Source organism: Hypomesus nipponensis, chromosome 6 (assembly GCF_054491055.1).
Source record: "Hypomesus nipponensis isolate SF chromosome 6, ASM5449105v1, whole genome shotgun sequence".
NCBI classification, from domain to species: domain Eukaryota; kingdom Metazoa; phylum Chordata; class Actinopteri; order Osmeriformes; family Osmeridae; genus Hypomesus; species Hypomesus nipponensis.
The window spans coordinates 2,155,626-2,181,868 of record NC_140366.1 but is presented as its reverse complement, the minus strand read 5'-3'; the positions used below and the strand labels follow the sequence as shown (position 1 = coordinate 2,181,868).

General features: G+C 44.0%; 2 protein-coding genes across 4 annotated transcripts; one reads left to right on the top strand and one right to left on the bottom strand.

Moving 5' to 3' along the window:
- The first annotated feature begins 62 nt into the window (after window positions 1–62).
- ttbk2b (tau tubulin kinase 2b) lies at window positions 63–17,837 on the top strand. Of its 2 annotated transcripts, XM_084700348.1 has the most exons (16): window positions 63–149; window positions 336–384; window positions 1,255–1,386; window positions 1,490–1,637; window positions 1,718–1,791; window positions 1,977–2,117; window positions 2,248–2,352; window positions 2,495–2,560; window positions 5,351–5,443; window positions 5,553–5,678; window positions 10,840–10,997; window positions 13,389–13,578; window positions 14,930–15,144; window positions 15,446–15,815; window positions 15,937–16,592; window positions 16,729–17,837. In XM_084700348.1, the coding sequence occupies exons 3-16, from the start codon at window positions 1,291–1,293 to the stop codon at window positions 17,045–17,047; spliced, it is 2,757 nt and encodes a 918-aa protein (XP_084556474.1). In that variant the 5' UTR covers window positions 63–149; window positions 336–384; window positions 1,255–1,290; the 3' UTR covers window positions 17,048–17,837. The 2 variants fall into 2 exon arrangements, with proteins under 2 accessions (XP_084556474.1, XP_084556473.1); XM_084700347.1 differs by lacking the exon at window positions 63–149 and having other exon boundaries at window positions 220–384.
- A 578-nt stretch (window positions 17,838–18,415) lies between these two features.
- On the bottom strand, window positions 18,416–26,178 carry churc1 (churchill domain containing 1). 2 transcript variants are annotated; one of them, XM_084700349.1, is made up of 5 exons: window positions 25,977–26,178; window positions 25,018–25,153; window positions 24,840–24,910; window positions 24,327–24,480; window positions 23,068–24,214 (listed from the first exon to the last, which is right to left on the bottom strand). In XM_084700349.1, the coding sequence occupies exons 1-5, from the start codon at window positions 26,013–26,015 to the stop codon at window positions 24,189–24,191; spliced, it is 426 nt and encodes a 141-aa protein (XP_084556475.1). In that variant the 5' UTR covers window positions 26,016–26,178; the 3' UTR covers window positions 23,068–24,188. The 2 variants fall into 2 exon arrangements, with proteins under 2 accessions (XP_084556476.1, XP_084556475.1); XM_084700350.1 differs by lacking the exons at window positions 23,068–24,214; window positions 24,327–24,480 and adding an exon at window positions 18,416–19,051 and having other exon boundaries at window positions 25,977–26,162.
- Window positions 26,179–26,243: the final 65 nt, after the last annotated feature.

Genomic DNA, 26,243 nt, shown 5'->3' with positions numbered 1-26,243 from the left:
GGATCCAATCCCCATCCGTCGCAGTTTTTATGAGATGAGTTAGGCATCCCTCACTATTACGGTTAGACTCTATTTGGTTAGACATTGTGCATAGTGACAAACCAGGCGTGGACATCCTCTCAAATTCTGCATGGATCTCATCATGCAAGGTACTTTATGGCATGCAGAGTGATCAATCAATGCAAGGAGGAGTTTTTGCTCGTGACGTAACCGTTGCTGTGTGAATGAGAGAAATTTCCCATTCTGTTCAAGCCTGCAATAGAGCTATTAGCTAGTTAGCTAACTAGCCAAACATTGTATTGACACATACTATGGACATTTCAATTAATTTACAGTTCGGTTATTCCGCTAGCCCATACAGTTGCAATGGACCAATATAGCAAGGTAGGTACCTAGTCCTGAGTTCTTAATGGGCATTTGTGTCTTGCCAATGCCAGTTCAGTAACTACTGTAGTAGCTACAACACAGCTGGCTGAATGGTACAGTAGACCATATCGACTGAAAATAGCTAGCTAGCTACGTACTGTGACGTTAACAATACCACACTGCCCCCGTTAAGTTATTTTCAGACATAGCTCTAACATGTTAGCTACTATTCGATATAATATTAGACAATTAACTCGTTATAATTGGCCGACTAGCTATTGTTTGGCTAGGATACCTAGTTAGCTAGTATAGGTTTGCTAGCTAGCCAATCCATCTAGTTTGTAAGCTAATAAAGTGACAATTAGGTTTCTCGCTATTCAACATCGGCTAGCGTTTTGCTAAACAAGTAACTGACTTAATGCCTTTGTATTTGATTAACCTAGATAGAGGCAACATCGAGAGTACAGTACTATTAGTACAAGTTACCTGACAAATAGATACCTAGCGTGTCAGTTAGCTAGCGATCTAGCTAATTTGCCAAGGATATAAATAGATCTCAGTTGTAAAGTCAAAATAACGTAAACTTTTATCAAATCCATGTGTTCCTCCTTGTGTATGACATATATATTAATAATGCTGTTTAGGTTTAGCAGTAGTGTATAAATCAAAATATTGTGTCAATGCAGTAAATAAGCACTGACTTGTATTAAATCCAGCCAGCAGCCTTTATTTTAGCTGAACGATGGAGCTGCTCATCGTGTTCTCTAGACTAGTTCATATTTTACAAAGGAGAATTATTTATTGTACTGATTTATTATGCAATGATTAGACCTTAAGTTGTTAATATTTCAATTTGTACTCAATTGTCTGCTTTTCCCCTGTTTTCAGTGAGAAGCCTGCCTCACTAATGCCAGGTGCAGGCCAATGTCGGGAGCACTCGAAGCACTCAGGATGAGTGGGGCTGTAGAGCAAACAGACATCCTGTCAGTGGCAGACGTGGTCCGGGAGAGATGGAGGGTGGTACGTACATGGCACCGGGAACAGTCATGGTATGATTTCACTCTTGAAACATCTGTCTTTTTATCCAGTTTGCAAACTTCCTGCTCTCCTTGGTGTTTTGCAGGTGAAGAAGATTGGGGGAGGAGGGTTTGGGGAGATCTACGAGGTTCTGGATCAGCTGAACCAAACCAATGTGGCCTTGAAGGTGGAGTCTGCTCAGCAGCCCAAGCAGGTCTTGAAGATGGAGGTGGCCGTGCTCAAAAAGCTTCAAGGTAAAAACGATGTGCTATCAAACACTGTATAGCATACAGAATCATGTCTTATTATGCTTTTTTCTCCCTCTTGTGTGCAGGCAAAGATCATGTGTGCCGCTTTGTTGGTTGTGGCCGCAATGACCGATTCAACTATGTGGTAATGGAACTCCAGGTAGGAACACTATAACTATAGCTGTCTCTCTCGACATGGCTAGTTTGTGGTTACCAGACAGGGTAATGGTGGTATGGCAAGTGGCAGGTTTGTGTACTTGCATATCCAAAATCTGCTGAGGATGATCAATATTCATATAAAGTAAATGAGATATCCTCACTCAACATAATGATTTGGTGCTGAAGGGGCGGAATTTAGCAGACCTGCGCCGAACCATGACCCGTGGTACATTCTCAGTCTCCACCACACTGCGACTGGGCTGGCAGATGCTGGAGGCCATCGAAAGCATCCATTCAGTGGGTTTCCTACATCGTGACATAAAACCGGTAAGCAGATAAGAGTTTAGACAGTGGGGAGACAAGGGGCTGATGACCAAGGGGGATGATTTACTTTAAGATCAATTACTTCACCAGCTGAAACTAGAGTGACCTTTTCCCTGCTTATATAAAACCCCAGTCAAACTTTGCTATGGGACGACTGGCCAGCACATGCAGATGCTGCTACATGCTTGACTTTGGCCTGGCTCGTCAATTTACCAACTCCTGTCAGGAAGTCCGTCCTGTAAGTATTTCAACTTGGCTTTGAGGATTGTCCGTTTGATTGTTTAAAGCCATTTTGTGGGTGACTAATACAAATAAAAGTACATTTAAACTTTTTAAATGATTTTTATTTCTCAAGACAATAGTCTCTGCTTCTCTTTTAGCCTCGTCCTGTGGCAGGGTTCAGAGGAACCGTGCGCTATGCCTCGGTCAATGCACATAAAAACAAGGTAAGTCTGGTTAATTTACACATCTCACCATTAAAACTGCCATAACATTAAATGAGAAACGGCGTCCGAAATTCTTGTCTGAACTTCTGTGCTTTCCTCAAGCTCAAATTTGATTGACAGTAGTTTCACAAAATAAGCCAAGGAGGAAGCCCTGTATCCCACGATTGGACAGGAGTGCTGGAAGTAGCAGGCTGCTCCAAAGACGATGTTTAAAAATATTAAGTGGCGGGCCGTGCATTTCACGCCTAGGTCTTCAGAGACGTCATACTTAGATACATACTACATACATACATACTTCCCTAAATTAATACACCTCATAATAGTATCAATATGACACCACAGCTCAAGAATCACAGAATCACACTTACACATTACATAACCTTAATAGTCGAGCAACACTTAATTTCCGGAGCATTTAAAATCAATAAGCTTGCATTCACAATTAAGAGTAGGAAACTAAGATCACGGATACTGTCAAAACTCAAAAATAAAAGGTTATTTTAAGAGATGAGTCAAAAGGTTTGTCCACCAAAAGTATGCTGTGTGAGCTTAAATAAGTTTGTCCAATAAACTGCATTGTCGCCGTTTCATGTCACCAACGAGACGATAATGAAACAAACTATTAATTAAAAATCAAAGTGAACTGATTATTTGCATTTGTTTCGGAGAATATGCAACAGCAAAACAATTGAACATGTCATGCGCCACGTTATTTACAATATGAATTGCAGATGATGCAAATGTATGTATTTATTTGCTTATCCAATCACAGGATGCGTACATGTAAAGTTCAGCGTAAGGCCTTCAAGCTGGTCTTGGTTTATGCAGACTTGAGATCTGATTGGCTATCGCAATTGACCGTCTTCATTCACTTATAGCGCACGGGAGCCTGCTTTGTTGATTCTTAATACCTCAGGCAGATTTAATAGAACCTGACAACACAAGCTAGCTGAATTATGATTGGATAAAAACTCTACCATAATATACAACATCGTCAGCAGCTCAACCAAGTGGATATAATGAAGAGAACAGACTACGGAGATTTTTTTGTTTTATTAATGTCAGTGTATTTATTGAACTACATTAAGATGGGGGGGGAATTATGAAGAAAAAATATATAACCACAAAAAAAATTGCATTTAGGGCTGCCACTAACGACTATTTTTCTATCGATTAATCTGTAGACTATTTTATCAATTAGTCAATTAATCTAAATGATTAATTTTCCTCCCAAAAAAATTAAAAACTATTTTTTGTTGTTGACCATTTAAGTTCATTTTATTTTGAAAACAACAAACTTTATATATCATTGACAAACAAAGAAGGCTTACAAAGTAAAGTGCAAAACCGTAGGTTTAAACTATCAACTATATCCCAACATACACGAACACACACCCCGTTTAAACCAAAAATTCCAAGGTGCTGGTTCTGGGCTGGTGCTTATGCCAGTTCGGTAATGATTCGATGTCGATACTCGCCAATTATCTACATTTTACATATACATTTAGTCATTTAGCAGACGCTCTTATCCAGAGCGACTTACAGTAAGTACAGGGACATTCCCCCGGAGGCAAGTAGGGTGAAGTGTCTTGCCCAAGGACACAACGTCATTTAGAACTGGGGAATCTAACTGGCGACCTTCAGATTACCAGCCCGATTCCCTCACTGTTCAGCCACCTGACTCCCTTTTAAGAACCAGGTAGTGTACATTTACCACACACTTGAGCCAGAGTAGGGCTAACGTCTTTAAATTTCTCATATTGTTTGGTGATAGCGTTTAGTCAAAGTATTCCCATACTTTTAAAGCCTCTGGTATTTTGGGACTCGGGTTTCGGAACCAAGTCGGACTCTGCTGCAGCTGCCATGATATATGAGTGTTGACTGGAGCCGACCAATGACTTGAGCCAACAACAACTGACGTCATGCAAGCACCAATTACGTTGTGAAATTGAAGAACATTTGTTATAATGAATTGAAGCGTTTTTTGTATTTTTTAATAATATATATATATATTTTTTTAAAGATGCGTCGATTTAAAATATTGATGTTGACTCATTTTCTCATTTTGACGTCGTTGATGACGTTAACGAATTGCGGCAGCCCTAATTGCATTTATATTTTTTGAATATGTTTAGGCCAGCAGAGAAGGCCTTGCAGGCCCTGACGACCCGCCACTAAAAATATATATATTTTGATTTTAACTTGGGTAATTATGGAATCCCCCCTTATCATTCCACTCTCTGAAACACTGTGCTGGTAACAGTTCAATGCTATGACAAAGTTAAAAGTTACGTGCCCCTAGATAGTTTCGTTCGTTAGCTATTGTTTTTGTTGAAATGTCGGTAGTCATACAAAAAATTATATCACTGGGACAATTGGCATGCCTCAAGAAAGAGGCAGTAGACACGCTTGTGTTCCATGCAACAACAAAAAAAAAAACTATCTGAAAGACATTACGAGCACCTCCCAGTAAGGAAATGCATCTTTATTTGTTTTTTTTTTGTTCATTGCTTTTGATCATTTTATTTTCATGAAACAAAATGTTTTTTAATAACGTCTTGTATTTTGTTTGTTTGGTTTCAAGCAGAAAAAAGCAGATTAGAATAGAAAATCGGGTGTGGTGTGAAACATTGTCATTTGATTTTTTAGACCAGATTTCCCTGCCCTAGCTTACACAACATGTTTATAGTGGACAAAACTTACCTTCTGCACCTTTTTAAGGAGAGATCATTGAGGAGAGACTGAGAGTGCACATCTGTGTTCTCACCCGTACATTATTTGGTTTTGCAGGAAATGGGCCGCCATGATGACCTCTGGTCTCTCTTCTACATGCTGGTGGAGTTCATGGTGGGACAGCTACCATGGAGGAAGGTCAAAGACAAAGTAAGAATTGGTGGAAAAAATACTTACTCTAGCTAAATGTGCTCAGCAGATTGTTTGTGTTGATCTTTTTCATCCTTCTTTTCCTTAATTGACCCGTCCTCCTAATTAGGAGCAAGTAGGTAATCTAAAGGAGACATATGACCATCGCCTCATGCTGAAACATCTCCCGTCTGAGTTTAGCATCTTCCTCGATCATATCCTGACCCTGGACTACTTCACCAAGCCAGACTACCAGGTACTTTATCAGTCACGCGTAATTCATTAATTCCCAATCTGTTAGCAAAAAAAGTCTGTTTTATCTACAGTTGCAGGTAGAAGTATGTGAACCCTTTGGAAAGACCTGGATTTCTTTATAAATTGGTCATGAAATGTAATCCCGTCACAGTCACAAGGGGCCTCATGTATAAAAGATTGCGCGGCTTTCATACCAGAAGATGGCGTTCGGCCTAAAGTTGAAAAGTACCTTCACACAGAAATATTCACATGCATAAAACCGGTCGTACGCCAGGTCCTTCCTTTTATAAATCACAATCAACGTGAGATTGACCGCACATGAACGAGCCACTGACCCCGCCTTGCCGCCTCCCATAAATGAATATGCAGATGGACTAGATAAATGCACTCCTGAGTTCATTTCTTTGTCTGAATTACCGTATTTCTTCGAATAAACGCTGCACCAAAAATTAACATTATTTAATAAACGCTGCAGCGTTAATTTGAAGAAACACGGTAAAATGGCTAAACACGCAAAAAAGAACATTCACAGACTGTGAGATCGAGGTTCTGACAACAGAGTTGGAGGTGCGAAAATGTGTCCTGTTTAGCAGCCTGTCATCAGGTATTAGCAACAAAAGAAAGTCGGCGGAGTGGAAAACTGTCATTACTTTCCTAACCCTAACCCTTCCTTATTTTTTCATCTGTAGCACTTTGAGATTTAGCTAAATATAAAGTGCATTACAAATGCAATTATTATTATTATTAAATGGCCGTAAATGCTGTGGGTTTGGAGAACCGGACCATGGCAGAAATTGAGAAGAAGTGGTCCGGAGTAAAACTCGAAATTAAGAAATGAGTGGTGGCGCATCGCAACAGCATGGCAGCTATACGGTTAGCGTGACATGCATTTCCTGAGTGATTTTGTTGTTCGTTTGACACCCTCAAGTTTAACAAAAGTTATTAAATGGTGGTGGGGGTTAAACGGTAGCCTAGCATTTCCCGTTTGGGTTTTGGCATGTGATCATCCACATTAATGATCAAACTTTTACTTTTATGTTTTTTGAATAGTTAACATCATAGACATATGACAGTAACTATAGTGGGAACTTTATTTTGTTATGTTTTGTGAGTTTCGGCTCTTTTCAGTTAGAATTCGCCACGTTACAGAGCCAGACAAGACTTTGCGGATGGTCCGCACATTCTCACGTCAAGCTAATTTTTATACATCACACCGTGTGCGTAAAAACCAGCGTACACAAGCTTTTCGTGCGTATGCAACGTTTATACATGAGGCCCAAACAGTCTGCTTCAGTTAATAACACATAAGCTTGATTTAAAATATTTATTAATCTTTATTTGCCATCAGTTCATTGCCGTCAGAGCTTCCCTATAAATACAATTTTGAGTTTGCTATTCACAAGAAGCATTGACTGATGTAAATCATTTCTCCAAAGAAGTTCTCAGAAGACCTACAATTAAGCTATCTCTATGTAGCCTTGATCTTCATCAGTGCACAGTAAGACAAATTGTCTATAAATGGAGACATTAAGTACTTTTGCTACTCTTCCAGCAAAGATGACAGCAAGAACACAGCACAGAATGCTCTTAAAGATCAAGAGGATTTCTTTTGAAGGGTCAGTGAAGCCTGCCATACGTAAAACAATAAACTGGAGGGATGGATGACTTCTGTGTGTTCATGGGAGGACACCAACAGAGAAAGCCACAGCTGTCCAAAACCCATAGCTGCACATCTGAAGTTCCACAGCACTACTGGCATGATATTCTGTAGCCAGATGAAAAAAGACAAGGTATTTTGAAGAAACACACAATGCTATGTGTTGACAGAAAAATGGAACAGCACACTTAACATAGCCTGGCTGCCAGCCCAACTTAGCCCCGCCCACAAAACAATTTGGTCGGGAAGTTGGGTCTGGGATCGCTCGGTTGGGGAAAAAGTATGTCCGAACAGGAGCTGTTGGAACCAATAAAATTGTCAGGGCGGGCTTTATACGATGATGGACAGATGATCAACAGTAACATACTCAACCACGTCACCAAAGAGCGCTTGGGTTGAATTACTTTTCAACAAACAACATACTACGTTGCTCTGATTGGTTGTAGGTAGATCCAATTGAGCGAAGAGGCTTTTTTTTCTTTCTTCCATATTCTGACTAGAATTATGAGTATGACAACGTCAGGCTACACTTAACATCCAATGTCATCCAAACGGCAAAAAATGGTGGAGGGACATCATGGTTTGGGGCTCCCGTGCTACCTCAGGGCAGCTTGCCGTTATGCACATGTAACAGACGTGGTCTTGCAAGTTCCATCAGAGACACTGTCTACTCCGACCAGGAGTCGAACTTACCACCTTTGACTTCCCAAGCGCCACCACTACCAACTACGCCAACAAAAAGCTAGCAATTCGATGACGCGGGTGGCCTGCTACATACTTGAGGAGTGAGTTTCACCACACACCAGCGACATTCACCCCACAAACTCACTCCGGCCGGTTAGCTGATGCTAACCTAGCGATCCGGGACACGTTACCAGTGTAACAGACGTGGTGTTGTTCTGTCAGAGGCACTGTCCCTTCCGACCAGGAGTCAAACTTACCACCTTTGACTTCCCAAGCGCCACCACTACCAACTATGCCAACAAAAAGCTAGCATTTGTTGACGCGGGTGGCCTGTTACATACTTGAGTGAGTTTCACCACACACCAGCTACACACAGAACAATAACTTTCCAAGTTTATCTATAGGAGAACGTAAGGCCATCTGTCTGCCATCAGAAGTTGGGTAATGCAACAGGTCGACGACCCAAACCACAGGAGTAAAATCAACGAGAGTGGGTTCAAGAGCAGGCTGCAGCGTGTCATCCGCACTGCGGAGAAGGTGAATGGCTGCAATCTGCCTTCCCTCAAGGACCTGCACACCTCGAGGACCCTGAGGCGAGCTAGGAAGATTGTGCCCGACTCCTCCCACCCTGGACACTCCCTGTTTCAGTCACTCCCCTCCGGCAGAAGGCTGCGGTCCATCAGGACCAATACCACACGCCACAAAAACAGTTTCTTCCCTTCCGCTGTTGCCCTCCTCAACAAGGCCAAGAGTTCACACTGACTTTAATGACTTCATGTCTTAAAACACACTTTGCTTTTTGCACTACATTACAAAACTGTATCTGTACCATTTGTATTACATTTAGTCATTTAGCAGACGCTTTTATCCAGAGCGACTTATAGTTAGTACAGGGACATTCCCCCCCTAGGGGACATTCCCCCCCTAGGGGAATGTAAATTCCCCCCCCTAGGGGAATGTAGGGTGAAGTGCCTTGCCCAAGGACACAACGTCATTTGGCATTGCGGGGAATTGATCCGGCAACCTTCTAATTACGAGCCCGACTCCCTAACCGCTCAGCCATCTGACTCCCAGCTAGATTTGTATTCCCCCACATGTATCTTATGTAATATTTGTCTTTTTATATTGTAAATTACGGCAACTTATATTTTATTTGATTGTATATTTTATTTTAATTCTAATTCCACTTACTATTGCTAGTTTATGTACCCTTAGTATCGTTAAACCACATATTTAAATTTAAGATTCCTATATGTTTATTGTATGCACAGTGTTTCCTCTAGGATTTTTTTTTGCAGTGGGGGCAAGTCTTTCGAACCCCCCCCCCCCCCCCCTTATTTTGTAGTAGGTTAATGTAATAGTCTAATAACTAATGTAATATTACACATTTTTGTCCTATTTCCCATTAAAAAAATAAAGTGAGGCTACTTAAAGACACCTAACACTCATGAAGTATGTTCTAAATAGCATAAATGCTGCCAATTAATAATTGACGTTACAATTTATTATAAATGGTCAGTAGCCTAGCCTATCGATTAAGGAAGGCCACTCGGAAGCACATACACTGTACGTACACTTCATTTGATCTAGATAGGCTAAGCATTCTGTAGCAAATAATAACAATATACCCACTATTTATTAATTAAAACTACTTGAGCATAATAATGCACCTAAAATACAAACGTGAGCAAGGGCAGAAGTCGCTATCGAATCGACATGTGCAATTTTGCTAGCAAGGGAAGGATACAAACAACGAAAATCACCAGTTAACTGAATTTATATTTGCAAGAACTATAGACTAATACAATAACAGGCTTAAATGAACTGACAACAAAATATACGACTTAGTTCTCAAGGACGCACACACGCAATCTCAACTGCGCTGTGAAGCGCGTGTCCTTGCTATTCTCCGACATGCACTCTAACAATCACTGCTGATAGACGGCCAAAAATTTTGTACAGCCCTATTTCTGATACCGTGGCGGCAGAAATGTAGGCGTGGCGGGCAGCCACGGAAAAATCTACATTGCGGAAATACTGATGCACCTTCCTGCCAAAGCAAATTCCTTGTCTGTGTAAACTTTCATGGCGAATAAATCCCTTTCTGATTCAATGAAATAAAATGTATCTTCTGGAGTGGCCTAGTCCAGGGGTTCCCAATCCTGGTCCTCGGGCCTCCCTGCCCTGCATGTTTTAGATGTTTCCCTGCTCCAACACACCTGATTCCAATGAATGGGTCGTTATCTAGTTATGCAGAAACCTGCTAATGACCATTCATTTGAATCAGGTGTGTTGTAGCAAGGAAACATCTAAAACATGCAGGGCAGGGAGGCCCGAGGACCAGGATTGGGAAGCCCTGGCCTAGTCAGTCCTGACCTCAGCCCGATTGAGATGCTGTCATAACCTCACGAGTGCAGAAACTGTTTTGTGAGGAAAAACGGTCCAAAGTTCCTTCTGACAGTTGTAGAAGTCACATCTACAATTGAAGGAAATGTTTACTTGATGTTATTGCTGCATAAAGAGGTCAACTAGTTATTGAATCCAAGGGTTTACATGCCTTTTCCAGCCTGCCCATTGAATGTTTACATGGTATGTTATATAAATACAATAACATTTATAATGAGCTTATCAGTAGTTTAGTAGTGTAAAGTAGTTTGTCTACTATGACTTTGTTGAATATCAGATAAATGTAATCGCCAAGTTATGCATAAATAGAGGTAAGTTTAAAGGGTTCAAATACTTTTTTTTCTTGCAGCTGTACTGGCATTTACTTTGTACTATCCGTGCTCAATGCTGTTTATTTGGCCTGTTCTTGATGCAGCTTTTGATGTCCTTGTTTGAGAACGCTATGAAAAGCCACAACGTGTTGGAGAATGACCCCTATGACTGGGAGAAAGGTGATACTGAGGATATACTGACCATTACTGCCTCAGTCACCACGGCCCAGCAACTCACCCGCCTCACACCAGCATACCTGGGGTCAGTACTTACAATATCACACACAAGTAGACCTGGGGTCAGTAGTGACACAATCACTGAGTATACAGAAATTGGATGGGTTTGTTTTGAGGCTAAAGAGATTTGGAACAGTGTATCTAGCTTACTTTCCACAAGAGCAATGCATTGTTTGTAATCTTAACTATACCCCTCAAAAAAAAGTTTGGTAACGTTATTTCAGTCGATTATTCCTCCCATTCAATAATACCAATTGGTTTTGTATTTTATATAATTGAAAAGCCTGATTAGTCACCTTTACAACGAGGTACAACTTGTAAGGATTGTGCATTTGTGGAATGAGCAACACAGCTTACCGTGTGGGTAGCAGCCCAAAAAAGTGCCAAAATCCTCTGCAATATTCTTCTGTTGGTATTCACTCTCGTTTTGAGTTGCCTGGTGAATTGTATGATTGCACTCTCCCACAGTAATAAGGAAAAAACAACACAAATTGGCCATTTTTACACTTTATTAATTTTACACTCTCAGGGACCTCAGTAGTGTATGGAAGATCCATACGCAGCCACAACAGCTTGGCACCTCCTCCTCATGCTGGTCACACACTGCTGTGGGATGGTATCACATTCATTAATCAGGATTTGTCGCAAGTCAGCCAACATGTTTGCGTTGGTCACTCTGGCACATACAGCACCGCCAAGCTGATTCCACTTGAAGCTCAAAACGAGAGTGAATATCAACAGAAGAATATTGCATGGGATTTTGGGACATTCTTTGGGCCGCTACCCACACGGTTAGCTGTGTTGCCCATTCCACGAATGCACCATCCTTGCAAGTTGTACCTCGTTTTTAAAGGTGACTAATCAGGCCTTCCAACTATATTAAATACAATACCAATTGGTATTATTGAAGGGGAGGAATAATCGACCGAAATAACATTTCCAAACTATTTTGGAGGGGTTTTATTACTTTACCTCCTAAAAGTGATGCCACTGGTCAACTTTAGCTGAATCAGCTACCATCTTTTCTTTAATTGACTGGTTCCAAATGTATATCTCAGTTTAATCATGGGATGTGTGTCAAGTAGGGCTGTCCCCACCAATGTTGTAATACCACATTTTGAAGGTCTCGGTCTTGTCTTGAATCGGACAATGAGGACTCTGGATTTTATTTTAAGACGACAATTGCGGAAATTTTACTAAATTTCCCGTGCATTGTTTAATTAGGCCTATCATTACTCTTATTGGATTTAAAACGTCACACTTCAAATGCAATCAATAACTTAACTAATTTCTCATTTTAAATGACCCATCACCCCTCCTTGCACATCAAAAATGAATGAGGGAGACAGGTTAAACAGTGGCTGTCTGGAGATGTTGGCCAAATCTGTTAGAATTAGATTTGGTTACCTGATCCACAAAGAGTTTACAATGACTTCCAAAAGAAAACACACAGCTCGTGTAAATTCTGCAAAGAGACACTCACTGAGATGGCTGGGACTAGGCCTATATCAAACTTGTACCGGCATTTAGAAAGAAAACATTTAAAAAAAGGTAAGCTAGGCGTCATTGATGATATCAAAGATAGCGACCTAACGTTTGCAATCTGCCTCTGTACCAAAACTCTCCCAAAATATCTTCCCCCTTTACACAAAGAGATTTAGCGAGTATTAATACTGTATGTTTCAGGACGTTAGTTTCAGTTGCTTGCCAGATTTAGTTTGTGATAACGAGCCAGGCCACATAAGGCTATGTAGCTAATGATGAATATAAAGTTTAGTTACACCAACGTTAACTCATGTCAGCTTCATACCTCTCCCGACTTATTAAAGTTCAGTTAAACGCTGCTGTACCGCGCTCCTTCACTTGGGTGAGGGAGACGTGAAAGCTGAAACAGAGTAGCCAACTAATGCGCCTCTAAGAAACATATGAAATAGGCTGTTTAGCCTCGCCATAAGCACATGGCACAACTTTAAGAGTGCACATTTTTAGTTCACAGTAACTTACAGTTAAAATCTAACTTTACCTCGTCAAACCTTCCTGCTTGTGTATTTTGAGTGGTCTGGTCTTGACCAGATTGAGTAGTTGTCAATCACACTTCTTACGTATGTATTTCTTTTAGATCATCTCTTAAAACAGTGAGGTAAAACATCACACAAAATGGTTTGATGAAAAACATTGTGACATTTCAGAAGAAGAAAAAACATTTCAAATTTAGTTTAGTCGATTTTCAAAAGTCTTCAGTCGAGTCTTGGTCGACCAAAGATAATCTTAGTCGGGGACAGCCCTACTGTCAAGTCAGCAAAGCCTTTTCTGGAACAAAAACCTGCAGCGTCAGCCAGATCCCTCAAACGCTTGCTACTCTATTTTACACCAAAGGAAGCCGCGGAATGACCTTTGTCTGTGTGTGCGCCCCCAGCATGGCCAATGCGTCTGTGCTCCCTGGGGAGCTGCAGAGGGAGAACACAGAGGACGTCCTGCAGGGTGAGCGGCTCAGCGACGCAGACAACTGCCCCCCCATTCCCGCCCAGAACACCCAGGGGGTAGACGTGTGGGAGGAGATGGACCGCAACCGCAACCGCAAGCAGACCCAACCTATCGCCAGAAAGGTTAGAAAGTGCACCGACAGAGGGCAGTTAACACACCAGATGTTTTTAGTCCGGTTTACCCCCCTCACCATGGTGAAACACAACATCTGAACCAGGAAGCTATTTAGTTCTCTGGAGGGACTAATTCAGCTGCAATACCTTGGCTATGCTCAACACTCCTGGGACCAAACTGGATTACTACACTGTTTAATTTGTGCCATCTTGTTAATTACACTTCTCACTTTTGTGGCTAAATTATTTAGGGAATGGGAGATACAATTTGACTTGACAGATCCATGGAAACTGAAAACAAAACCCCTGCAGATGGATTCCCAAAGCTGCAGTTTTTTTGTCAGAGTTACAGTTGTTTTGCAACACATTTCTATGAGCTGGAGTCTCATTTATAAAGCTTGCGTACGCACAAAACAGGGCTGAAAATGTGCGTACGCCACTTTCCACGCAAAGGTTGTGATTTATAAAAAACAAACTTGACGGGAGAATGTACGGTCCTCCACGCTAACTCTGACCTTCCTGTAGGCCTACGCACATTTTGGAAACAGTTGGAATTGGCGACGCAGATGACCGTACTGTAGTGATAATTGTTACATAAGCACCTTACAATCAACAAAAATTTTAAAACAAAATTCAGCACTGTCTCACCATCATATTGTCCACTACTGGAGTGCAGGAGGGGAAAATGCCCAACTGCGTGGAATGCAGATAACATCACGTATCCTACCTTTTAAATAACTGCAGAATACAGTGTATAACTAAATATATTTCTTTAATACTGTGCATATCTCATCATATGTCAAAAACTGGAAATACAGTCGTTAAGCTCCCGCGCAATCGCTACACTCCACATCCTCATTATCAGTCCAGACTTTAGTAGATTAATGTTCATAACAAAACCCTTTTGTTTTCAAATTGTATCTCGACTCGCATATCTGGTACAGTTGACGCCACTTGCAGAGTTTTTTTAAATTGGTGATCTACCGGCCACCAAATCTTTGAGTTTTTGGGCTCCACCAATTGGCTAACAGTGCCTGAGAAGTTTTCATGCGCTATGATTCACCGTAAAGAACAATCGCATGCCATGGTCATGATGAGATACTAGATTAGCATTCATGAGGTGCTTTGCATTGAAAGATTTTCGTAAAAAATGGGCGTGTTCAGGGCGGTGTACAATGCTGATTCACGTACGCACACTTGTGGGTAATCTGTGATTTATAAAGGGAACATTGCGTACAGGTGTGAGTACGCACGGTTTTATAAATCTGAATTTTTGTATGCGTATGACATTTTAAGCTTTTGGGCGTTGTAAAAATCCTATGCACCGTTTTATGAATGAGACCCCTGGTCTTTCTCACAGGTGGTGAGTGAAGATGAGCACAGTCAGAACCAGGGAAACCAGAGCCCCAACACAGGCTCCATCCAGAGCTCTCCTCGCCGGGTTCGCTCCGAGACCATGTTCCTGGACCGGGCGGCCCCGCTCCTCAGGAGGATGAGGCACAGCCAGAGCTTGGCGTTTGAGAAGAGGCTGGCCCCTGAGCCCAAACCCACCATCGAACGCTTCTTGGAGGCCTAGTCAGTACCAGAATCGCTCCCTCCTCTGATATACTCCACAGCTTCTCTGAAGCCATTGTCTTCTGCTGCTTAAACAGCTCTAGTTAACAAATGTGTTTACTGCAAAGCTGTTTTTATTGAGGCCTGCACCAAGTAAAGGCTCAAAACAGTATTGTCAGTAGCAGTAACGATGATTAATAATGTGCTAATGTATGGTGTTGGACTGCAAATGGACTGGTAACACAACTGGATTGTGTGTTTCATATAATCGCTGGTCTCGTAATGGACCTAACTTGACCTGTCGTGCGATTTGTTTCTCCAGTCTTGGTAAGCAGCGACTGGGGCTGTCCCAGGAGAGAGAGAAGCCCATCCCTGAGAGGACTGTAGGGGAGCAGGCAACCTCCTGTACGGAGGACCGTCCAGTGGCAGGGACCCCCGCCCTGGAGGAGGATGTGGGCCCCGTACCCCTGGAGGGAGACTCCCAGGAGTGGGTGATGCTGGGGCTGGAGCAGAAGCCCCAAGGAGAGGCCCTGGGCGAGGACCCGCCTTGCCTCCCGGAGGCAGCTCCCTGCAGCCCCGTCCTGTCCCACATGGCCATGCCCTGCACCTGGTTGCTGGGCCACCGCAGGCTGCCAGGCATGCTGGGACAGATGCCCTCCGTCCTCCCTCGAGGACGAGCCCAGCTGGAGCAGGTGAGAGGATGCGTCACGCATAATGCTGTGATAATGCTTCCAAACAACACCTCGTTTGGGTGATCCTTTGTGTTCTTTTTTCCCCTTGTTAATCTCTCCTAAACATGTGTTCCATCCCCAGTCTGCACCCACTCATCTTCCCCAGTCCCCAGTACAGGAGAAGAGCGCTGCCATACCTCTGGAGGCCCCATTCATGGAAGCAACCCCAGCAGAAGGACCAGGGGAGGGAGTGGTGGTGGTGCCAGCCCCCAGCCCAGTGCCAAGCCTGGCCACAACCACCCCAGCTCACCTGGCCACAGACCAAGAGAGTGACTCGGGCTTACCCGACCGCTCCTCCGAGCCCAACCAGCACCCCAGGGCCAAGCCATCTGGAGAGGCTGCCTCCCCTCCTCCCCCTCTACTCAGGTGCAGGGACTCCCCTGCCTCCCCGAGGTCGAGCCGTATCCCGGTACGGGACGCCCACGCCCCCCCTGACCCACTCGCCCGGGAGCTCACAGCCGAGAAGCGCCATCGCTGGAGCAGCCCCCTCCCTGGCTCTCCCACCCACTCCCCCTCGCCCTCCCTGTCCTGTGACAACCTGCCCTGCGCCCTGCCCCGGGACCGGCTCTCCTGCTCCGACTGGCTGGGAGAGGAGCCCTTGTCCCTCTCCTCCTCCTCCGGCAGCAGGAGCAAGATCCCGCGCCCCGTCAGCTCTCCCCTTGCTCCAGAGCTGGCGGGCCGCTTCCTGCCTCGCCCCCCTCCTGGTAAACCTCCCACCCGGCCAGCTGTAGACACCAGGTAGGAGCACCACTGGACAGCTCTGCTTTTATATTGTTTCTACCTCATCAGAAGCCGCATCTACTACTGTTATGATTTGAAGTGAATGATTGTCCTGGTCCAAGTTTGTTAACGCGTAAACCCCCCCCTTCATTAGGCGTCGCCGGTTCCGGGTTCGAGCCAGCAGCACCAGCGATGCAGACTTCCTGGCTAGCCTAACCCAGCTGATGCAGGAGCGGGCCGTGTTCAGCCCTCCGCCTCGCCCCCGCAGCTCCTTCAATGCCCTGCAGCGATCCCTCAGCTCCTCCCCCTCCCGCCAGGAGCTCCACCAGGGAGGGGCCTTCCCGGGGCGGAGCCACTCCCCCTCCAGCCTCTCAGGGTCCCCCCCTCCCAGGGGCTTGTGGGGGGCCGCACTGGGTCACCGAGGGGGGGGGGGCAGCCACGAGGGGAGGGGCTCTGGCAAAGTGAGCCGATGACTGGATAGGTGGAGGGGGGGTGGTGGTACAGCAACTAACATGATGCTGTATCTTGTCCATGTATGTACAGTGGCCGTTTCTGGCCCAGCCTCATGGAAGCATGTGTAAATACCTTATCTACTCAAGGGAATGTACTGTATGAATTGTAAAATGTATGATAAAAAATGTATTTATTTATTTGATGGATGTTTCTCAAAAGTACTTGACAATGTGGCTTGATTCAAGGAATGACTCAAACCTGCAAATTGCCAACTCTTCTTTATCCCTGTTATCTTAACACTACATACTGTAAGACCAAAAAGATCTGTACTCTACAATATTTGAGGGATGTAAAAAAATATATATAATTGCTGCGGTGTAGATATGCATCATTAGAACTAAAGAAAAACTGTAGAAGGAGAACTGAAGGGCAAGTAAGTTGCATTCCTTATGAACCTCACTATACAAACATCAGCATTAATATTAAGGATCAGGGCATGTAGTCTAATCTAAACTTAATTAGTTTACACAAAAACTAGTAGGTAGAATGTAATGTATTACTCTGACGTATCTAGAAATATATCACACATTCTAGCGTATTAGCAATGTGTTTGTATGGTTTTATTTGCTAGCAAAAGATAGGTCATCAAAACATTTGGAATGTAAATGCACTTGTGCTAAAGTGTAAGTGCATGGATATTTTTGCAAATGACTTGGATTTTGTTTAATTTTTAAAAATTATATGTACAGTGTTGGCTTTATCAGTGTATTTTTAATCAACTGGTCCATATCAAATATATTATCATGCAGACCAGCGAACAATGAGTCTTTTTCTAATCATCTTATGACATTCAGAATACACTACAATCTTTTCCTGAAATTAAGCCTAATCTTTCTTTTCTGACCATGAAACTTATTCCGCAAAATGTATTAAATCCCCTGGAAAAATGTTCTGGCCTGACATAACATGTCCAGTCCTGTCTCCCCTGTATATAACCTGTTTATCTTTAGTCCAAGCCTATGGAATAACCACCATTTATTTTGCTGGACTGTTTCACCATTTCAGTATGAGCGGAGTGTTTAGTTCCAGAGCAGTGAGGTCTGGGAGTGTTGTTGACTGCATTTTTGAGGAACAATGTTTAAGGTAGTGAGTATGTGGTTCCTTTTAGATCATGGTTCCAGTCTTAGCTGGTGGTAGCCTGATGGAATCATCACTGACAAAGAAAATAAGAGGACGTACAACCCAGTCTTAATTTCAAGGCTGCAGAAATTCAGAAAAAGACATACTATTTCATGTGTGAACCAGTAATCATTGAGCTCCACATAAATATGATGCATACGAAGAGCATGAATATTGTTGCCAAGGACTTTGTAAATGTTGGCTGGTAGTGTATTTGTTTTGTAATTATTTATTTTTTTATACTTATAAGATCAAACATACAGACCAGTAACTGTTTAGATTTTGTATTTCTCATACAATACTACATAAAAAAAGTTACTTTTATACAATTCTTTTTGCTTCCCATTGTTACAGCTGGATTGACACAAACTGACATTTTGATTCCAAGATTAAACCATTCGTACAAAACCTTTCTTTTTCAGAAGCTCAATAGACACATTTCCCCAAAATGTATTCACTGACATAATGACATCGCTGACTGAGCTTGGCAACATGATAGATGTCCTTACTGCAGCTGCTTCCCCTGCATGTGATCTGGATTCTCCTTGGCTCCAACTCTTGTTAAATAAGTTACCACTTTCACACTCAATGAGAAAAATATTTTCACCACATACTAAATCTGAGATGAAAATTGATACTCTAGATATAAGAGATAACCAATGTAGTGTGGTCTGTGATGCGATACTTGCACAGCCTTCTTCAGGTGAGATACTGCTGGTTTGTCTTTGCTGTAAGCTTGCTGAGCTGCAGGTCTAGAAGAGAGGGGCAGACTGTCTGGGATCTTCTGGCAGCACACTGATGGAGTCTTCTGCTTTCCCACAAAGCAAGCAGAGCATTGTGTACTCCTGGAAGAACAACACATTACGTCATCCATTTTTGCATCCATGACTAAATGGAACAGTACAGGATATTGAAAAATGTATACAGTATACATTAAGTGGTTTCAGAGAGTATTTGCACTTTTAGCACCTTTTATTGTGTAATATTTATTTTCCCCACAGTCATATACACTCAATTACCCATAATGACATAGTGAAAACATGTTTTTAGACATCCATCATCTGCCGCTTTTCCCGTGGTCGGGTCGCAGGGGCAGCAACCTAAGCAGGGAGGCCCAGACTTCCCTCTCCACGGCCACTTCCACCAGCTCTTCCTGGGGGACCCCAAGGCGTTCCCAGGCCAGCCGAGAGACATAGTCCCTCCAGCGTGTCCTGGGTCTTCCCCAGGGCCTCTTCCCAGTGGACGTGCCCAGAAAACCTCAACAGGGAGGCGTCCAGGAGGCATCCTTATCAGATACCCGAGCCACCTCAACTGGCTCCTCTCGACGCAGAGGAACAGCAGTTCTACACTGAGCCCCTCCCGGATGACCGTGCTTCTTATCTCTAAGGGAGAGCCCGGACACCCTGCGGAGAAAACTCATTTTGGACGCTTGTATTCGCAATCTCGTTCTTTCGGTCACTACCCTCAGTTCGTGACCATAGGTGAGGGTAGGAACGTAGATCAACTAGTAAATAGAGAGCTTCGCCTTTCAACTCAGCTCCTTCTTTACCACGACGGACCGATGCAGAGCCTGCATCACTGCGGACGCCGCACCGATCCGCCTGTCGATCTCGTGCTCCATTCTTCCCTCACTCGTGAACAAGACCCCGAGATACTTGAACTCCTATGCTTGGGTCAAGATCTCCTCCCCGACCCGGAGATTGCCCTCCACCCTTTTCTGGTCGATAACCATGGCCTCAGATTTGGAGGTGCTGATTCACATCCCAGCCGCTTCGCATTCGGTTGCGAACCGATCCAGTGAGAGCTGAAGGTCACGGCCCGATGAAGCCAACAGGACCACATCATCTGCGAAAAGCAGCGACCTGATCCTGAGGTCACCAAACCAGACCCCCTCAACGCCCTGGCTGCGCCTAGAAATTCTGTCCATATAAGTTATGAACAGAATCGGTGACGAAGGGCAGCCCTGGCCGAGTCCAACCCTCACCGGGAACAAGTTTGACTTACTACCGGCAATGCGGGCCAAACTCTGGCACCGGTCGTGTGGACATGTGGATGTGTGGACTGGTTGGGCGAACTCCCAGGCACCCTCCAGGACCCTGCCGAGGGTGTAAAGCTGGTCCACAGTTCCACGGCCAGAACAGAACCACATTACTCCTCCTGAATCCGAGGTTCTACAATCTGACAGACCCTCCTCTCCAGGACCCCTGAATAGACTTTCCCAGGGAGACTGAGGAGTGTGATCCCCTAAAGTAGGAGCACACCTTCCGATCCCCCTTTTTAAAGAGGGGAACCAACACCCCGGTCTGTCAGTCCAGAGGCACTGTCCCCGATGTCCACGCGATGTTGCAGAGTCGTGTCAACCAAGACAGACCTACAACATCCAGAGCCTTACGGAACTCCGGGCGGACCTCATCCACCCCAGGGGCCCTGCTACCGTGGAGCTTTTCAACCACCTCGGCGAACTCAGCCCCAGAGATAGAAGGGCCCCCCCAGATGTCCCCAGAATCTGCCTCCACGTCGGAAAGCGTGTTGGTGGAATTAAGGAGGTCTTCAAAGTATTCCTTCCACCGATCCAGGACGTCCCTCGTCATGGTCAGCAGCGCATGATCACCACCATATACAGCGTTGACAGTGCACCGCTTCCCCCTTCTGACTCGCCGGATGGTGGTCAAGAACCTTTTCAAAGCCGTGCGGAAGTCGTTCTCCATGGCCTCGCCGAACTTGACCAACATTCGGGTTTTTGCCGCCAAAGCCACATTCCGCTTGGCCTGCCGGTACACGTCAGCTGCCTCTGGAGTCCTACCGGCCAATAAAGTCCGATAGGCCTCCTTCTTCAGCTTGACGGCATCCCTCACCTTCGGCTTCCACCACCAGGTCCGAGGGTTACCGCCGCGACATGCACCGACCGCCTTGCGTCCACAACTCCGGTCAGCTGCCTCAACAATGGAGGCCCGGAACATGACCCATTCGGACTAAATCGCCCCAGCCCTCCCGAGACATGATTGAAGCTCTCCGGGAGATGGGAGTTGAAGCTCCTTCTGACAGGGGATTCTGCCAGCCGTTCCCAGCAGACCCTCACATTACGTTTGGGCCTGCCAGGCCCGACTGGTGTCTTCCCCCACCATCGTAGCCAACTCACTACCAGGTGGTGATCAGTTGACAGCTCCGCCCCTCTCCTCACCCGAGTGTCAAAGACAGTGGTTCTCAACCTTGTCCTCAGGGACCCCCTGATTCAAATGCATGTTCGTTACCAGGCTTCTACAGAGCTAGATAACAACCCTTTTATTTGAATCAGGTGTGTTGGAGCAGAGAAACATCTAAAACATGCAGGACAGGGGGTCCCTGAGGACAGGGTTGAGAACCACTGGTCTAAGACATTCGGCCTCAGATCCGACGACACGACTACAAAGTCTATCATCGAACTGAGACCTCTGGTGTCCTGGTGCCAAGTGCACATATGGACACCCTTATGCTTGAACATGGTGTTTGTTATGGACAAACCGTGTCTAGCACAGAAGTCCAACAACAAAACACTGCTCGGGTTCAGATCGGGGGGGCCCAATCACGCCCCTCCAGGTCTCACTGTCATTGCCCACATGAGCATTGAAGTCCCCCAGGAGGACGAGGGTATCTCCGGGAGGGGCGCTTTCCAGCACCCCCCCCCCCCCCCCAGAGACTCCAAAAAGGATGGGTACTCTGCGCTGCCGTTTGGTGCATAAGCACAAACAACAGTGAGGACCCGTCCCCCCACCCGAAGGCGGAGAGAGGCTACCCTCTCGTCCACCAAGGTGAACTCCAATGTACAGGCGCCGAACCGAGGGGAAACAAGTATTCCCAGCTCAACGCCTCTCACCGAGGGCAAATCTAGAGTGGAAGAGAGTCCAGCTCCTCTCAAGGAGACTGGTTCCGGAGTCGATGTTGTGCGTTGAGGCAAGGCCGAATATATCTAGCCGGAACCTCTCTACCTCGCGCACCAGCGAGGTGACATTCCACGACCCTAGAGCTAGCTTCTGCAGCCGAGGATCGGACCGCCAAGGCCCCCGTCTTTGGCCGCCGCTCGTCTCACACTGCACCCGACCCCCATGACCCCTCCTGCGGATGGTGAGCCCACTGGAAGGGGGTACCATGTTGTCTCTTCAGGCTGTGCCTGTTTTTAGACATTTCAACTATCATGAAAAATCTGAAACAAGTCTCTCGTTACATAAGTAATGACACCTATGGCAAATGGAATTGTTTGGCTATAGTTTACAGAGGAACACACCTGTGTATAAGGTCCAACAATTAACATTGCATGTCAGACAGGACCAGAACCAAAACATAAAGTCCAAAGAACTCTGTAGTCCTCCACAATCAAACTGTAGTGAGGCATAGATCAGGGCAAAATATACAAAACCATTTCTAAAGTTTTAAGTGTTCCCAGGAGCATAGAGGCCTCAATAATAGTATAATTGAAAAAGGTTTTAAACAGAAGATTAGAGCCTCCAGGAAACTGAGTAACCGTGCAAGAATGGCCAAGAGGTGACCAATAACACTCTAAGTCACTCTAAGACAGTTTTGGAAGTTCTCTGCAGAGATGGGGGAACCTGCTGTAAATCTCAGCACTCCATCAATCAGGCATTAACTGTAGAGTGGATGAAGGAAGACACACAAGTAAAAGGGCTGTGGCAGCAAGTTTGCCAAACAGCATTTAAATACCTCACAAGGAAAATTATTCTCTGGTCTTTGGGCAAAACCATGTCTGGAAAACTCCAGGCACTGCTCATCACCTGGCTAACAACATCCCTATGATGAAGCAATGGTGGGGGAAGCATCATGCTATGGGGTTGATTCTGAGCAGCAGGGAGGCTGGTCAGAACTGAGGGAAGGATGAATACATCCAAACATAGAGAGGTCCTTGAAGAAAACTAGCTTGAGTGTGTCCATAACCTTAGAGACTGTGGCAATGATTCACCTTACAGCTCGAGAGTGACCTGAAGCACGCAACCAAGACAACACTGTGGCTTTGGGACTCGTCTCTGATTGTCCTTGAGTGGCCAAAGTCAAAACCCAGACCTAATAGGTAACAGAGTGTAGATTGATAGACAATTGTATAATTATTATTTATTACATTAATAAAATAGCAATTTTAAAAATGTATAATTTAATCTCACACATAAATGTGCTGAAGTGAAAGGGTCTTAACACTTTCTGACTTCCACTGTGTGCATGTGTCATATGTATCACAGTGTTGTTGTTACACTACGTCTTGTAGCAGACCATTCCTTGGCATTCATTATTAATTTGGCACTGTTACACAGTTAGAACTGTGCACTTCCAGCCTTTGATTTATCTAATGCACTTACTTCATCCACTTTTGATTCTTACTTTAAGGATTGCAACTTTTCTGTGGAGGTTGGCAACTCTTCATTGCCTAATGCACTGGTTCTGTATGGGGTTCCAGAGGGCTAAATTCTGGGTCCTGTTTTATTTTCTTTATACTCCCTCTATATAAAATGTTTAGGAAATACAATGACTAATGTCACTGCTACGCAGATGATACTCAGTGTTATGTTCTTTTACATCCAAAGGATGTTTCAAGTCTACGGTGTTTGTTGGATTGTTTGAGAGATGTTAAGCATTGGATGTCAGACAGTTTCTTTGAGTTAAACAAAGCAAAGATGCAAGTCTTAATCTTTGGCTCCTCTGCTTCTACAGAGATGGTTGCCAGTAAACTAGGACCTCTATCTGGGAACTTTTATACACATGCTAGAAATGTAGGTGTTACTTTTGATTCTGCATTGACTTTTGATAAACAGATCAATGCTCTGGTCAGAAGCTGCTTTCATCAACTAAAGAATATATCTGAAAACAAAGTCATTTTTATCATCCAAAAATATGTAATCTGGAGTCTGTAATACATGCTTTCATTTAATCCAGATTGGACGATTGCAATGTACTGTATTTGGGCGTTTCACAGTCTGTACTGTCCCGTCTCCAGCTTGTTCAAAATGCTGCCGCTAGACTATTGACTGGAACAAAGAAGAGAGAACATATTTCACCAGTCTTGGTCACTCTACACTGGCACCCAGTCAAATACAGTATTCAGTTAAAGGCATTATTGATTGTTTATAAGGGGTCTACATGGGTTGGCTCCTCCATATATTTCTGATCTTCTTTCATTCCATACAAATACATCACAAGACCTCCGATCAACCGGTAGTCTTCGGTTGACTGTTCCAAGGACATGTCTCGAACTGAAAGGAGATCGAGCCTTCTCAGCGGTTGCTCCACAGCTCTGGAATAATTTGCCACTTAACATAAAAACTGCATCAACATATGATGGTTTTAAATCTCTTCTTAAAACTCATGTATTTATTGTTGCATATGGCCATGGGTAGGTACAGTGATAAAATGTTTGTGCAATGTCTGTGATTGTGTTTTGTGTCCTATTGTGTTTTAATTATTCGTTATTGTACAGCACTTTGGCTAACAGCTTTTATTTTTAAATGTGCTTATAAATACAATTGAGTGAATGTGTTACACTGCATGAAAGCTGCTAAATGTACATTTGGTATTAATGTTGTAATGTTTGAGTAAGAGAATCTGTCAGTCCTGTGACAGGTTTGCCTTTCCATACTGTGCAACTGTCCTTACCTGATATTCGTCAACCACAGAGAATGTGTACTCATGCCGGGCTATCACGTGTTCACAATTCTTACACACATCTGTAAGACAGAAAATAGGTCATGCAAAAATAATAGTATCATATATAACCATTTTAATACAATAAGGTAAGTATTTGCTGCCGGCTCTACATGACTACAAGACTCACGGTCATAAGTGACAATCTCCTCTCCATCCTCTTCTTCTGTGGACTTATTACTGATCAAGACAAAGTCCCTCTGGTGACAGTTGGCACAGGCCAGGTAATTCATCAGATAGGAACCATTCTCCAAACAGATGCTTCCCTGTGTTTGTGATAAAGATGGTCAAGCTAGTGAACTGATACAGTAGGCCTATATTATGTCCCAGAGTTACAAATTGTAAGTTTATACACAAAGAAGGCTTTTAGAATTGACCTAATCAGTGCTGGGGAAGATCCCATGATATTCTGATCTTTTGCCTCACTAGGAGCCGTAATTAAAATACAACATCATAAAAAGTGTCTCCCATACTGTTCAGAGGCCAACTAAGAGCAGCTAGCTGAGGAGGAGGGCTACCAACATCATTTGCCAGTCTTGCTGCTATCAAGATGGCCTCTGAAACACCAGAGGGGATGTGGTCGCATTTCCAGGAGAGATCAAGCCAGCCAAAGCAGCAGGGTTTCCAAAGTCTTGTTTTCGCTCTGCTCTCCCTTAACAAAGTGGTCTCAGTAAAAGAGGAGAACATTGTAGTGGAGATATTGAATGAGTTCTAGCACTGGGCACTAGCTCTATATTATCTCTGTGTTCACCCCAGTGTGTCGGCCAGAACACCACTAAAGGCCACGCCATGTAAGAATAAATGAGCTCTGAGGTTTTATTATTTTCTTTGTTTATTCTTTCTTGTTGCATCTGTATGTGTACGCGTGTCTGTATGTGTGTGTGTGGTCTCCTATAGAAAAGGATAACAGATACACTAAAAAATAGCACAGCATACTGTATATGTCCATATGTATTGTATTATAAACTTACTTGTAACGTTAATCATAAACTAAGAAATAACAAAATGGCTTGAGTTATAACTTTGCCGTCCTACTAACGTAGCCTACAACAGGGTTACAATCTATCACGGAGAGCTAATAAAACTTACCCTGTCAGGGTATTCTTTCTGTACACAACCATTGCACATATTCCTCCTTTAGCGGAATAATTAATTTAAAAGATGTGTGAGTCGGCTTATTATTACTAGTCTAGCCTTAACTAACTATGAGTCTAGCAGAATAATCATCACAACGTATTCACTTCCGCAATGTAAGGATCCGTTCTTCTTCTCCTTTTTTTTTAATTGTTGGGAGTCGGTCGCACCCTGCTGAAGGTGCCTATGCCACCACCTACAGCTCAGTGAGTGTGTGGCCAG

What these genes read in the sequence shown, in the direction of transcription:
- churc1 (XM_084700349.1), bottom strand. Translation starts at nt 26,015, where the DNA reads ATGTGCAATGGTTGTGTACAGAAAGAATACCCTGACAGG. An exon ending in AGAAAGAATACCCTGACAGG is followed by an intron (nt 25,154 to 25,976) that starts GTAAGTTTTATT and finishes TCACAAACACAG; the next exon opens with GGAAGCATCTGTTTGGAGAA. An exon ending in ATATGGAGGAGCCAACCCAT is followed by an intron (nt 24,215 to 24,326) that starts GTAGACCCCTTA and finishes TCTTTGTTCCAG; the next exon opens with TCAATAGTCTAGCGGCAGCA.
- ttbk2b (XM_084700348.1), top strand. Translation starts at nt 1,291, where the DNA reads ATGTCGGGAGCACTCGAAGCACTCAGGATGAGTGGGGCTGTAGAGCAA. An exon ending in TCCGGGAGAGATGGAGGGTG is followed by an intron (nt 1,387 to 1,489) that starts GTACGTACATGG and finishes GGTGTTTTGCAG; the next exon opens with GTGAAGAAGATTGGGGGAGG. An exon ending in CCCAACCTATCGCCAGAAAG is followed by an intron (nt 13,579 to 14,929) that starts GTTAGAAAGTGC and finishes TCTTTCTCACAG; the next exon opens with GTGGTGAGTGAAGATGAGCA.